This window comes from Periophthalmus magnuspinnatus, chromosome 11 (genome assembly GCF_009829125.3).
Source record: "Periophthalmus magnuspinnatus isolate fPerMag1 chromosome 11, fPerMag1.2.pri, whole genome shotgun sequence".
Classification (NCBI taxonomy): domain Eukaryota; kingdom Metazoa; phylum Chordata; class Actinopteri; order Gobiiformes; family Gobiidae; genus Periophthalmus; species Periophthalmus magnuspinnatus.
Window position 1 is genome coordinate 22,261,972 of NC_047136.2, and position 13,348 is coordinate 22,275,319.

At 38.8% G+C, this 13,348-nt stretch overlaps 1 protein-coding gene across 1 annotated transcript; it reads left to right on the top strand.

The window, feature by feature from the left end:
- The first annotated feature begins 5,439 nt into the window (after window positions 1–5,439).
- On the top strand, window positions 5,440–11,588 carry LOC117378320 (recoverin-like). The gene is made up of 4 exons (XM_033974909.2): window positions 5,440–5,519; window positions 6,894–7,372; window positions 10,741–10,852; window positions 11,431–11,588. The coding sequence occupies exons 2-4, from the start codon at window positions 6,995–6,997 to the stop codon at window positions 11,514–11,516; spliced, it is 576 nt and encodes a 191-aa protein (XP_033830800.1). The 5' UTR covers window positions 5,440–5,519; window positions 6,894–6,994; the 3' UTR covers window positions 11,517–11,588.
- Window positions 11,589–13,348: the final 1,760 nt, after the last annotated feature.

The following is a 13,348-nucleotide window of genomic DNA, read 5'->3' on the forward strand; positions in this document are numbered from 1 at the left end:
ATATGTGTGTGTGTGTGTGTGTGTGTGTGGGGGGGGGTTATATGTATATACGTGGGGGGCGCCCCTCTGTCAAATTTTAGAACCCATTGTGTCAAAAAGTTTGTCCACCCCTGTTTTAAACAAAAATGACATAAGACTAAACTGATCCAAGCTGTTGTTTATCTTTCAAATACCGTAACTACAGAAAAATTTTGTCTAAATAAAAATGTAAACATTCTGCGGCATTTTGTCAGATTTGTGTATGGATCAAGTTTTTGTTACTGTTTTATTTAATATGGTCGATCTGTTGGCTGGCTCCTTTATTGTTACGTAACCTGTTAAGATCATTATTTAAGTCAACATAAATGTGAAAGCCGGAGTGGCAGACGTTGGCTCAACAAACACTAATGGGATTACACTGCTCACAACTCAAAGTGTATTAAGTTCAAGGCTTGGGACCTTATAGAACCTCACAGGGCCCGTGTAGTTCCACTTTTCTGACAGTGTTTTATGTTTCCTCTTCAAGATGATGACTGAGAGCTGTGTTTGTCTCATGCTGATTAACAGTTTATGAAGGCTGTGCAATTAATTTAATTTTAATTGGGATTCTGTCATCTGTCAGTGTCAGTTGTATTAATTAAGAGATCTACAGCCAATCCGTCATAAAGCATCTGGTCTGGAGCAGTGTTTAGACGTTGAATGAACAGCCATATCGTTCATACAGGTTTGAGTAATCCTTCATTTAGGCCGCCTCCCCCTTCATAGCTCCAAATGCTTGGTTCCAACTTGTGACATCATTAGGTGGGTATTATTCAATATGCAGTATAGTCTCCTCAATGTTTTTAAAGTCCTTATACCTTCACCAGAGCTGTACTCATTATATTATGTAAGTGCTCTAATCTGATCCTCAATAAGCAGACCATGTGCAACATCCAGTCTGACAATTTCCAGTCTCCCATAAGTTTCAAAACACTGGTATTAAAATACAAAATTGTTAATAGTAAAAAGTGAGCCGACTCCCTGGGCCATATTCACCAGGACAGCATGCGTAGACAATGATGGATTAAAGTGCCATTTTGGGCCCAGACTCCTGATAGACAAACCTGTTCCTAATCACATCCCTGTGCTGTGTTTTGAACTTTGGTTTTGTCCGGGTGCCAAATCCTTCCCCACTCCCGACACATCTCTACGTCTTTAGCTCCTAATCCTACTTTTAATGGATCCTCCTTCTGATTAACAGGCCTAAAACAGAACACGGGTTAGAGGGGGGACTATGGCAATCCAATAGGTACATTTTTGTCATTTAGTCATTGGTCTCAAAAATGAACTGTTTACTGCTAAAGTTAAAGGCCTTGTACTCTATTTTTCCCCATGTACAGTATTTGAACAAAGGTTTTCTATTCCCACTAAACATATGTTGTCTAAGCAGCTCTTGAGGTCAAAATAAGTCAGCTGTATACTATTAAGAGTTAAGAGTTTTATTGTGTGAGAATCAGGAAGTGCACTATTGGCATCATCGTGGTGAATAATTAAGATGCATAAGGTAAGTGAAGAATAACGTTGAACCATTGCAAACTGTTTTTAGTACTGTTTTTCATGTTTTTAAGTGATTTAGTGTAGCTTTTGGTCATTTTCACGTGGTTTTCAGTCAACTTTTAAAATGAAAATAAGTTTATCAATAAAACTGCAAATATAAAGTGTTTAGATTCTGCCCTGTACATTTGGAATCATTCACTTGGGCCCATTTCCTTTTACGAAAATAAGTTACATCATACTAATGAAATCTAAAGAACACACGGGGAGCATGTGCTGAGGTGACAGGCGGTAGCAGCAGATGGTGGAGGCCAGATCACCCATGGGTCCTGGAGAGATGGAGCTGTGTCAAGACTGGTGTGAAACAGGTCTGTCCCAGGAGCAGTGATGGAAAGAATAATTTGAAAATGTGAATATAGTTGCTTTAAAGTCTATTCTCTTAGCCACAGGAGCCAGTGCAGAGACCTGAGCACAGGACACAGGATGTTACAGTAGTCTAACCTACTGGAGACAAATGCATGGATAAGCCTCTCTAAGTCTGGTTTTGTCAGTTTACCTTTGATTTTTGCAATGTTTTAGATGGTAAAAAGCTGCAGATGTTATTGATTTGATTATCACCCCTAGATTTCTAGCCTGATTTGAAGGTTTTAGAGAGAGAGAGACTGGAGGTGACTGCTGACACTCTCTTTGTTCCTGTGGGCCAAAGACTATGACTTCAGTCTCTTTTGAGTTTACAAATAATCAAGTACTTCCTGCCTCCTAGATAGGAATTGGACCAGTTTAGTGCAGTTGCCCACGCAGTCCTCAAGTCTCTGCAAGAGGAAGCCATGATCAACAGTGTCAAACAACAAACCAGCCCTGAATGAGTTTAAGGCTAGATGTACCCAAATGAATACCCCAAATGTGCTTTCAATGAGAGAAGACTGGAGCTCTGAGAGGCCACATCACTGAGGCCGTAACCTTAAGGAGGCAGACACATAAACACATGGACCAACACACTATAAAGAATAGAAGACTCTTATCCGGGTCCACACCAGACTGACTGATATAAGTTTCTGTCATTATTTTATCTGCCTCACATCAGTGTGCAAACACTTTTAAATGTGGGTATAATGCACCCTTATACACACCTGTACCTGTCACTGATCGATGAAACATGTCCTCTGTATTTTTGCCCCTCCAATATTTAGCAGCAGTGTTGTCATTGAGGTACTGTAGCCACAGGAGCAGAAGGCTCACTCAAATAGAGCAGTGATTGTAATGGTGTAAGTGAAACTGAAACAAATAAGATGGTTTGTGTTTTTGGCTGTAAAACGAAACAACTTGAGAGACTGCCTGAATATCTCATTTGTTTGTTGAACTTTGATACAAGATACATGATTGTCTATGTCTAAAAACTGGCCACACTAGAACTGAAATGGAAAAAAACCTTTTGGTTATTTTATTTGCCAAAATGGAATACATTTCAAAAACTGGATAGATTGGTGCCACTAATGCACTTTAATAATCTGGAGACAAACATTTATAATCACACCTGCTCCTGTTTTTAATGCTTTAAATCAGAAATGTCAGACTCAGGCCCGTGGGCCAAATTTGGCCCTCGATATTATTATATTCGGCCCGTGAAATCATATCACATACGTATTACAGCTGGCCCGCCACCGCGCCAGTGTAGCACACCCAACTCTAATACTGCTGACACTTATTAGCATCTGCTACCTGTCGCCTCACTCAAATTTTGTCTATTTATTTATTTATGTATTTCAGGGACAGTGCATCAACATTTTGGCTATTTTTGGTCATACAAGGACCGGACAGCCTTTAGCTAAGAGCCATGGACCGATCCACAAAACACATGTGGACTGGTTGGGCAAACTCCCATGAGCCCTCAAGGACCTGATGGAGAGTATAGAACTAGTACAGTGTTCTGCGACCGGAACGAAAACCACACTGCTCCTCCTGAATCTGAGGTTCGACTACTGGTCGAATTCTCCTCTCCAGTACCCTGGAATAGACCTTACCGGGGAGGCTGAGGAGTGTGATTCCCCTGTAATTGGAACACACCCTCCGGTCCCCCTTCTTATACAGAGGGACCACCACCTCGGTCTGCCAATCCAGAGGTACTGGCCCCGACCGCTACATAACATCCAGAGACTTGAGGTACTCGGGACGGATCTCATCCGCCCCTGGCAGGACAACATCACCTGCTGTTTGCAGATGATGTTGTCCTGATGGCTACATCAAGCCAGGACCTGCAGCAGGCACTGAGGCAGTTTACAGCCGAGTGTGAAGCAGATGAGATGAGAATCAGCTTCTTCAAATCTGAGACCATGGTTCTCGACCGGAAAAAGGTGGTTTGCCCTCTCAGGGTGGGTGGTGAGTCTCTGCCTCAAGTGGAGGAGTTCAAGTATCTCGGGGTCTTGTTCACAAATGAGGGAAGGATGGAGCGTGAGATTTACAGGAGGATTGGTCCAGTGTCTGCAGTGATGCGGTCACTGTATCGGTCCGTTGTGGTGAAGAAGGAGCTAGGTCAGAAGGCAAAGCTCTCGATTTACCGGTCAATCTACGTTCCTACCCTCACCTATGGTCATGAGCTCTGGGTAATGACTGGAAGGACAAGATCGCGGATACAAGCGGCTGAAATGGGTTTCCTCCATAGGATGGCTGGGCGCACCCTTAGGGAGTAGAGCTCCTACACGTCGAGAGGAACCAGTTGAGATGGCTTGGGCATCTGCTCAGGATGCCTCCTGGACGCCTCCCTAGGGAGGTGTTCTGGGCATGTCCCACCGGGAGGAGGCCCCGGGGAAGACCCAGGACACGCTGGAGGGACTATGTCACTTGGCTGACCTGTTTTTGTTTGTATTGTTCTTAACAGAATCTGGTCGTCTCATTAGACTCTCAATGTAGAAACAAATTAAATTAAATGAAAACTGAAAAAAGTCTCTGATTGGCTGAGGACGGAGCCAGTGACACCTACAGATGCAGCAGGGTCTGAAGAGTAGAATGAGACAGAAAACTCAGTTTGGCCAAAAAAAAAAAAAAAAGACTTTTAAATGAGCTAGCTGATGAATTGCTTTATAGAAAACTATACCTTGACGGCCTTAGAGAGGATGTGTATGACGATAGTTTGGAGCAGAGAACTAAACAGTGACAGGAGGGAGATCCTGATGCATTAGACATGTTCAGGGTTATTTTTTACATCAGATCAAACTGCTCTAATCTCATTAATGTTGGAGACGGTCCTGATCCGAGCAGCAGGAGTCACAGACAGGTGTCAGGGAGGAGAGCAGTACAAACAGCGTGGATGCATTTGGTTGAAAACAGGTTTTCAGTTCAGTTAAATTGGGCAGGCGTCATGGTAACTATAGTTATTGATATACCCAGCATAAAGTAATATCTAGGTAAGTTCAAATTTCTTGAGTTAACAACATATCTTGAGTAGATTTGACTTTCAAAATTATCAGCCAATTTCTTTTCTTATTTTCAGTGCAAAGTGCTGCCAGTATAACTACAAGTGTAAGTCTTGTTCCATTGGTAGATCATTTTACTTAACTCAAATCGGAATATAATATAGTCTTTTTGCAATAATATAGTCTTTATTTGAGTGATTTAAGCTAGAAATACCTTTGTGCAGAGTAGTGTGCAGATTGTATATAAATATGACAGCATGTTTTGTAGCTAATAATGTCCACAATAATGCACTTATATGTAGACTTTGTAAAACAGATGTCTTCACTGTAGATAGTCACGTCTTGATCAAACTAATTGCGCTATTTTAGTTTGAATAAGTTCAAAGGTCATACGTGGGGTGAAAGTATGCTGTGAACTTTCTATTTGACTTGTTTACTAAACGTGTAGTCCTTAAATATATCTGCTGGAGATTGAGACGGGACGTGCTGTGGCTCCGCCCTCCTCGCCCTGGTTTGATCTGGTTTAATTGACTTATGCTTTCAGGTGTTGTCAGATCCAAACGGCTGCTCAGAGCTTCACCTGGACTCCACAGACAGGTAACATGCACACACTATCTCTATGTCTATGTTTAATGTAAATAACAGAAGAACAGAACAGAAGAGGGAGCAGTCCTTTTAAATGCATTTACATTAGAGCAGTGTTTCTCAGACTGTGGTGTGTTTAACACTGGTGATACACAGGCTCTGGTATGTGGAGCTCTTTTCAGGTTGAGTATTTGTTTTATTGGAGACAAATCTGTTCAAACTTTTGTCATCTGGGTTAATAATCATTCAGAACACGTTCATCTCATTGACTTGATTTAGTCACATCTAAGGCCACTTTTAGCCTGATCAAATGTTTTAGATTTTGATCCGGTGGTAGTTGGAAGCTATATAACATCTTAGGTTGTACTTTGTGTGAAAAGTTTGACAATTATTACATTATGTTAAAACTGTCCATTATACTAGTTACTGCTTTAATGAAATGCTGACATAATGTTTGCCAGTTTTTAAGTGAATATACTTAAAATATCTATGTTCACTTTACCTAAAATATTTAAAAGAAAAAAGTGAAAATTAGATTTTAGTTATTCTGAAATACAGTGTATAGTGAATCAGTGTACATGTATTTAAAGAGGTAAGTACTACTTCGTCAGTAAGCCCTTTACACTGCTCAGGAGTCAGGACAAAACATAATCTGATGACCTCAGTTCAACTCCTGAAGTATTTAAGTGAGAGAGCCTTGTCTTCACTGCAGATGCTTATTTTACACTGGATACATCTTAACAAGCGAAGTAACCAAATATGTGCTCTGTTTGTCTGGCCAAAAATGATTATGGAACTTTTCCAGTGGATAGTTAAAGGACTGATCAACTTTCACTTTATGTCACTAAAACCCTGCCCATTAGCCACATGCTTGTCTCCATGGAGAAGTTATTCCTTTTCCAGGAATGCTCCATAGTATGGAAATAAAATAATTTATCTTGCATTTATTTGATACCTTGAAAAACACTTGTTCCCACTGTGAGCTGGGTAGCTTCTCCACAGATCTGACCTTTAACTGAGCCCGGTGGCGACAACTGCTTGAGATGGAGTTTAATATCAAAGCAATAACATCTCCATGGAGATGGTAGTCCCTCCACCAGACTCTTATAATGAGAGTAGATCACAGTCTTATAAAGAGAGTAGATCACACTCTTATAATGAGAGTAGATTAGACACTTATGAGAGTAGACAAAACAAGTCTCAGTTCCTCAAAGAGCCTAGCCATTGGTCTGTGCTTCAAAGTGTTCTGACCTCAGTTTTGGAAAAATAGGCCAGAACTGTAAGGGGTTGATTTAAAACTCTGTTTCCAACATATAAGTCCAGGTTTTTATATTACCATAAAATCTGCACTACTTTACTAACCAGATGCTTTCTAATTTTTTGCAGCTGCCTTTTCTCATTGCGTTCAAACCTTTATTTACCAAAAGTGGTGAAACGCTCTGAAATCCTTTTGAACAAAGTCATCCCCTGTAACACCTGTAGTAACCATGGGCAACAAGAGCGGCGCCGTGTCCAAGGAAATCCTGGAGGACCTCAAACTCAACACCAAATTCTCTGAGACAGAAATCGTCCAGTGGTACGAGAACTTCCAAAAGCAGTGTCCTTCCGGCCGGATTAGCAAACAGGACTTCCAAGCCATTTATACCAAGTTCTTCCCGGACAGCGACGCCAACACCTACGCTCAGCATGTGTTCCGCTCCTTTGACGAAAACGACGATGGAACTCTGGACTTCAGGGAGTACATCATCGCGTTGCATATGACCTCCACCGGGAAGACCAACCGCAAACTGGAGTGGGCCTTCTCCCTGTTTGACGTGGACAAGAATGGATACATCACCAAGAATGAAGTGAAGGAGATCTGTGTGGTGAGTAGGCAGAGGACCAGAGACAAAAATATGAATGGATTTTATTTCCCAAATTGTTTTATGATGATATTTTGGTTTTATGTAAAGGCACACTACATAACTTTTCTGGAGACAGGTTCTCCACCTCCTTCTCCATGGAGATGTTATTGCTTTGCCTGCTATGTCCCATAGTATGTATTTAAATGCCACCGGGCCACGTTACAGGTCCAATCTGTGGAGAGGTGACCTGCTCTCAGTATAACACCTGCTTATGAGCTATAAAACACCTGCAGTTCAACAAAAGCACAATAGGTATGTTAAGAAGAACATTTAAAGCAAAGCAGTGCCATCGCTATGGAGACAAACTGATGGCAAGGCCCTCTAGAAAAGTTACATGGTGCAACTTTAAAAAACTGCATTCAATATTAGTTTTTTGTACTTCAATTACAGCCTACAGACTTTTAATGAGTGAACCATTTAACACAAAATAGTCACATCTGTTCCTCTAAAGCTTAAACTTAACAACTTCAATTTTTCTCCAGATGCAATTGAATGGATTAAATCATACCTACTCTGCAGGAAGCAATGTGTGTCAAATTGTCCCTTGTAGATGTTCCACTTGGTGTGCCTCAAGGATCAATACTTGGCCCGCTTTTATTCTCACTGTATATTAACGACTTACCTTCAATTTGTTTAAATGTTGACTTTCAAATGTATGCCGACGACGCCGTGATTTACACGCATGCAAGGAGTATAAAAGAGGCATCCTCCATTTTAACTACAGCAATGGAGTCTGTAAATGAATGGCTGCTTAAATTTTGTCTGTTGCTAAATACTAAAAAAAACAGTTTGTATGATGTTTACAAAGCAGCCACAAGATTTAAAACATTCAGGAGTGTTCTTGAGAGGAGAAGAATTACAAATTGTAACTGAATTTAAGTACCTTGGTGTCACACTTGACTCTACTTTATGTTTTAAGAATCATGTTAAAAGAACTGCCAATACAGTTAAATTCAATCTCCAAAATTTTAAGCAAATCAGGCCATTTATAACCCTTGATGCTCCCAGAGTGTTTCTCCACTCAATGATATTATCTCACATTGAATACTGTATCACAAGTTGGTCTTTAACAAATTTAAGTACACTCAAAATAATGGAATCACTCTACAAAAAATCGCTAAAGGTCTTTGATAGGAAACCACTTTCTTTCCATGTTTGTAATATTTTAAAAAGGGATAATCTTTTTAGTTTTGATCATTTTAAACATTTTAAATATGCATGTTTTATCTACAAAGTGTTACATGGATTAGCCCCACCTCCCATGTCAGACCTTTTCAAAACAAAAAACACCCACAGCATGAGGACCAGGGCCTCCTCCAGAGGAGACTGTGAGGGACCCTATAGAAAAACTGCCTTTGGACAAAATGCTCTTTCTGTGAAGGCTAGTAAGATGTGGAACGGCATTCCTCTTGTGTGCTCCACATTATCCACTTTTAAAACTCAACTCAAAATCTGGCTGAAATCAAATCAGTCATGTGATCATTAGCCAAAATATGTACCTCTCTTCTTACTTTTTAACTCTTCATATGTTGTACTAATGTGATGTATTTGTTGTACTCGTTACCTGCCTAGGGACTGCGGATGTAAATTAGCTCTGTAGCTATAATCCGGCATATTTACATTTGTTCACAACAGATGTTCATTAATGTGCATTGTCCCTATCAAATAAATAAATAAATAAATAAATAAATAAATAAATAAATAAATAAATAAATAAATAAATAAATAAATAAATAAATAAATAAATAAATAAATAAATAAATAAATAAATAAATAAATAAATAAATAAATAAATAAATAAACAAACAAACTCTGCTCCAAATCAACCAAAGGCCAAAGCAATGCTGATTTAAAATGGCAGCACCCCAGTCTCTATTTAAATTAAATCTCCCATCAACCATCAGGGTTTAAATGAATGCAAAATCATGGATTTTTCTTACAGTAATTTTCAAGATGCATAAGTCAGTCCTTTATATACATTCTTCATTTGGTCCTCACACTCGGTGGTGCCCTAGGGTAGACAAAAGCAAAGCAGCTGATCTGCACCTTTGGCCCCTGCAGACCTGACTGACGACATACATTTGATCATAGTTCAAATAAAATGTATATTTAGTGGTTAACTCAGTGTTTATGGATTTAATTGGCTAAGTTAGCTTGACATTTTCCTCAACTAAAACTCAACTCAATATAGTTTATAAATAAAAAAACAAACTGCAGTATTTTTTTTTAACCTTTTCAATAAAACATGCAATACAAGAGCTCCATCTAATGGTCCAAAGTGATACAACAGGCAGGAACAGGATTACATCACATTTTATGACAATCATTTGTTTCATAATCTAGTGGAGATGAATGTACCTGCAGTGGTCTGATGCGGCCCCAGTCTGATGCTTATTTATAGATCTGAGGTCAAAAGATTAATATGTATTTAATCCGAAGTCTGTGTGGAGTAAATCTGCCGCTCAGAGCAACAAAAATGACACAGTTCATTAGAAACATTTGAACATTGCAGTGCACTGCCAGATTGTTAAAATTGACCATGACCTAACCATAGACTGTATTAAGAAGTGGACTATGTGAGGTGACCCACAGCATTTGGCTCCAGTCAAATGAAGCTCATGGAGGCTACAGCAGTTATAGGGGCCAATTTGTTCCACATCAGGAATTCCGAAGTGCCATAGCAACCAAAGAGTCCAATCCCCAGTGAGGCTGTTGAAGGTAACGCCTCTTCCCTCTTGCACCATTGGTTTAGCAAGGAACGGGCACTTAGCAATGCTGTCAATCAAACTTGTTGCTAACGCTAAAGGGAGCGACCTCGGGGAAAGAAGGTGCATGATTTGTCTGTTATTAATGTTCATATCTTGACTTATGGACAAAATAGCAAAATAAAAACATCAGGATCATGTAGAGCAGGTTAATACGAACATTTTAAGACCAAATTGATGAGGCTCACTGCAGCAATTACAGAGAGAGGGGGGACAGTTTTTCAATGTAAAATTAATTGGAGTCGATGGAGCAGGAAGTGCACCCATGTTCACTTCCTATTTGGAACGTGGCAGCTAGTGTGTTAGCTATGTCCATTTATATATACAGTCTATGCCCCCAACAAGTACTAATAAGATTCAACATTTGTTGATCATAAGTTTGGATATTTCCTTCATAACTGTAAATCTCCAGTCTCGCCCTCCATCTCAGATTATGACATTAATTGTATAATGTCTTTCTTTTATTTTTAGTAGTTTAGACTTGAATTTCCAATATTGTCAAAGCCGCATTTGTGTACTACCAGGACACAGATATCATGTGAAATGTAAACCTTGATATTTCAGGCCATTTTCAAGATGATCCCAAAAGAAGAGGTGAACTGTTTGCCTGCAGATGAGAACACTCCAGACAAGAGAGCCGACAAACTGTGGAAGATCTTTAACAAACCAGATGAAGGTGAGAGTCCTTCAGTTATTAAAGGAGCTGTAAGTGTGTTTGATTATTCCATAAACATAAACCTGTGTTCCCAGATATAACATGGACATGTTCAAATTAAATATTCCTTACTCCTACCAGTTCTAATGCTGATATATTCTTCATCACAAAAACATTGGACAATGGTTTGATGATCAAGTTGTTTGTTATAATTTGGTGTTTTGGTTGTCAAGACAACTATCCAATCAGAAAGCAGAATGAGGCTCAAAGGAGTCCATCATTTGTGTTGCCAGTTGCAATGCTGAAATCCAGTTGGTTTAAACCTAAAAGGACTCTCTTTGATCTGAATCATCACTATAGCTGCAGTCAATCATGAATGAGTGCTAGTGCAGACTCTGCAGCTCAATGAGTGAATTCTGGAGGTTCTTTCACATGAGGCCTGTCCATAAACTGAGAATGAGACACACTTGTATGTGTCCTCTATCTGCAGGTTAAGGCTCTGGGCACACAGGTTCAGGTGTGTTTGGCAGGTTACACAAAAAAGTTTAAATATGATTATAAAGTGTATAATTTCCTTCTGTGGCTGTTGTTTTGTGCAGGGCGAGTGGCAGAGGGAGAGTTCATTCAGGGAGTTTTGGATGACGATGATGCTCTGCGTTTGATTCAGTACCAGCCTTCAAAATAAACACAACATCAAAAATCTACACAGCCCCAAATGCAAGTCTGTTTTTAAAATGTAAATTAAACAAATCCTCTGAATGTGGTTGAAATCATCACATAACACATTAAAACGGTTTGCAGCTGTCAGGGTCACTACCGAACCGTGTCATTGGAGCAAAAAGCGTGCACTTACAGTCTGTAATTTTATTGTAGTTACACTGTAATTATATTGTGAATATACTGCAAATACTGTGCAGTGTTCTTACAGTATTCTTATTCTGCTCTTTTTGGCTCCTGTTCACAACATTTTGAGATGGTTTCTAGAAGTTAAAATCAAGCAAGTCAATGTTATTACAAAGAAAATATTTTAAATATGTCATGTATGTAACATGTGAGATCATTATGTGATTTTGTTTTCTTTACATTTTGACAATGGACCTTTTTAAAAAAAAAAATATATACATATATAAAATGGGGCATTCATAATGTAATGCTCATACCAACCTTTCTGTATTCTTTGTATTGATTCAGTGCACTGTGAAGGGTTTGTAAACAAGTGATGTCATTCTTCAGCAGTAAATATTTACACTGGAAATCATTTTATAATTATATATATTGATAGCAACTACACTATAGTCAAATTTTAAACTAATTGGATAAAACTATGTATTCAAAGAGGTGTATTGATGCAGATCCTGAATTATACTTAGTACCTAAGTTATAGTGATGTTTGTTTTTTCTTTTTTTTTCTTTTGTTTTTTTGGGGGGGTGGGCCATCTTAGTCAGGTAGTCAGGTTTTATCCACACTTCTTTCTCTAGGATTAGTTCATGTATATGATTCTGTATGAGGCCAAGCATTTGGAGCCATGGATTTGTGAATAGCAGTGAATAGAGTGTACTGTTGGCCAATCTTCAATAAAAGGTGTATGGTGTCATTTATTTGGTAAATGGTCATAAAACACTCACATTCATACACCAGTGCACACAGACTCTGGAGGGGAGGTGGGTTAACTGAGATTCGAAACACCAGTCTGCGGGTCAGTGGACAAACACATTTATTTTGTTATATGGAGTTTTAATAAGATAATAAGATGTTCTGAATATAAAGTTAGACATTTGAGATAGTTTGGGCAGGAACAGAGAGGGAATAGTGAATATATGGGTAGAACAATGCTGAGCCCCCAGGCAACAGGAGATGTCCTTGGAGATGTTATTGCTTTGGCTAGAATGTTCCACAGTATGTCATTAAACAAATCTATCTTGCATTTTGATTATACATATCACAGGCATTTTTATTGAAAAAAAAAAAAAAGAGACCCCTATTTGGAGATAAGCTATTAGTTACACGGTGCACCTTTAATTATTTGACCCTTTTATTTGATCAAATGCAGTGGTGCACACTCTTGTGTAATTTCTTGTGCATGTCTTAAACTCAGACCTGTAACATGTGTAACTCCAGCTGTCGTCTGGAGCAGGTTAAGCCTGTCTCCTCTTCATCACTACACCACTATGACCAAGCTTAAAATAGAGGCTTTTTATCCAAAATGTAATCACACACATCTCAGTTAATGATGTTTTTGTCCACAGTGAGATTATGGGGGTATTTTTGGAGAGTGGTTGGTTTCAAATTAATTCAATTTAAATAGCCAGTAGTTTATCCAACCTAAACCTCTCAGACCTCCACCATGTTTTCTGTTTTCTCATTTAAATGGGCCAAAATCTAACCCTAAATTAGCACAACCAGATGGTGTTGAAATTAAAGTGAAATTAAAGGTACACTGTGTAGCTTTTATATATATATATATATATATATATATATATATATATATATATATATATATATATATATATATATAT

Coding starts and splice junctions, on each gene's coding strand:
- LOC117378320 (XM_033974909.2), top strand. CDS start 6,995: ATGGGCAACAAGAGCGGCGCCGTGTCCAAGGAAATCCTGGAGGACCTC. Junction 7,373..10,740: donor AAGTGAAGGAGATCTGTGTG/GTGAGTAGGCAG, acceptor TTGATATTTCAG/GCCATTTTCAAGATGATCCC. Junction 10,853..11,430: donor CTTTAACAAACCAGATGAAG/GTGAGAGTCCTT, acceptor TGTTTTGTGCAG/GGCGAGTGGCAGAGGGAGAG.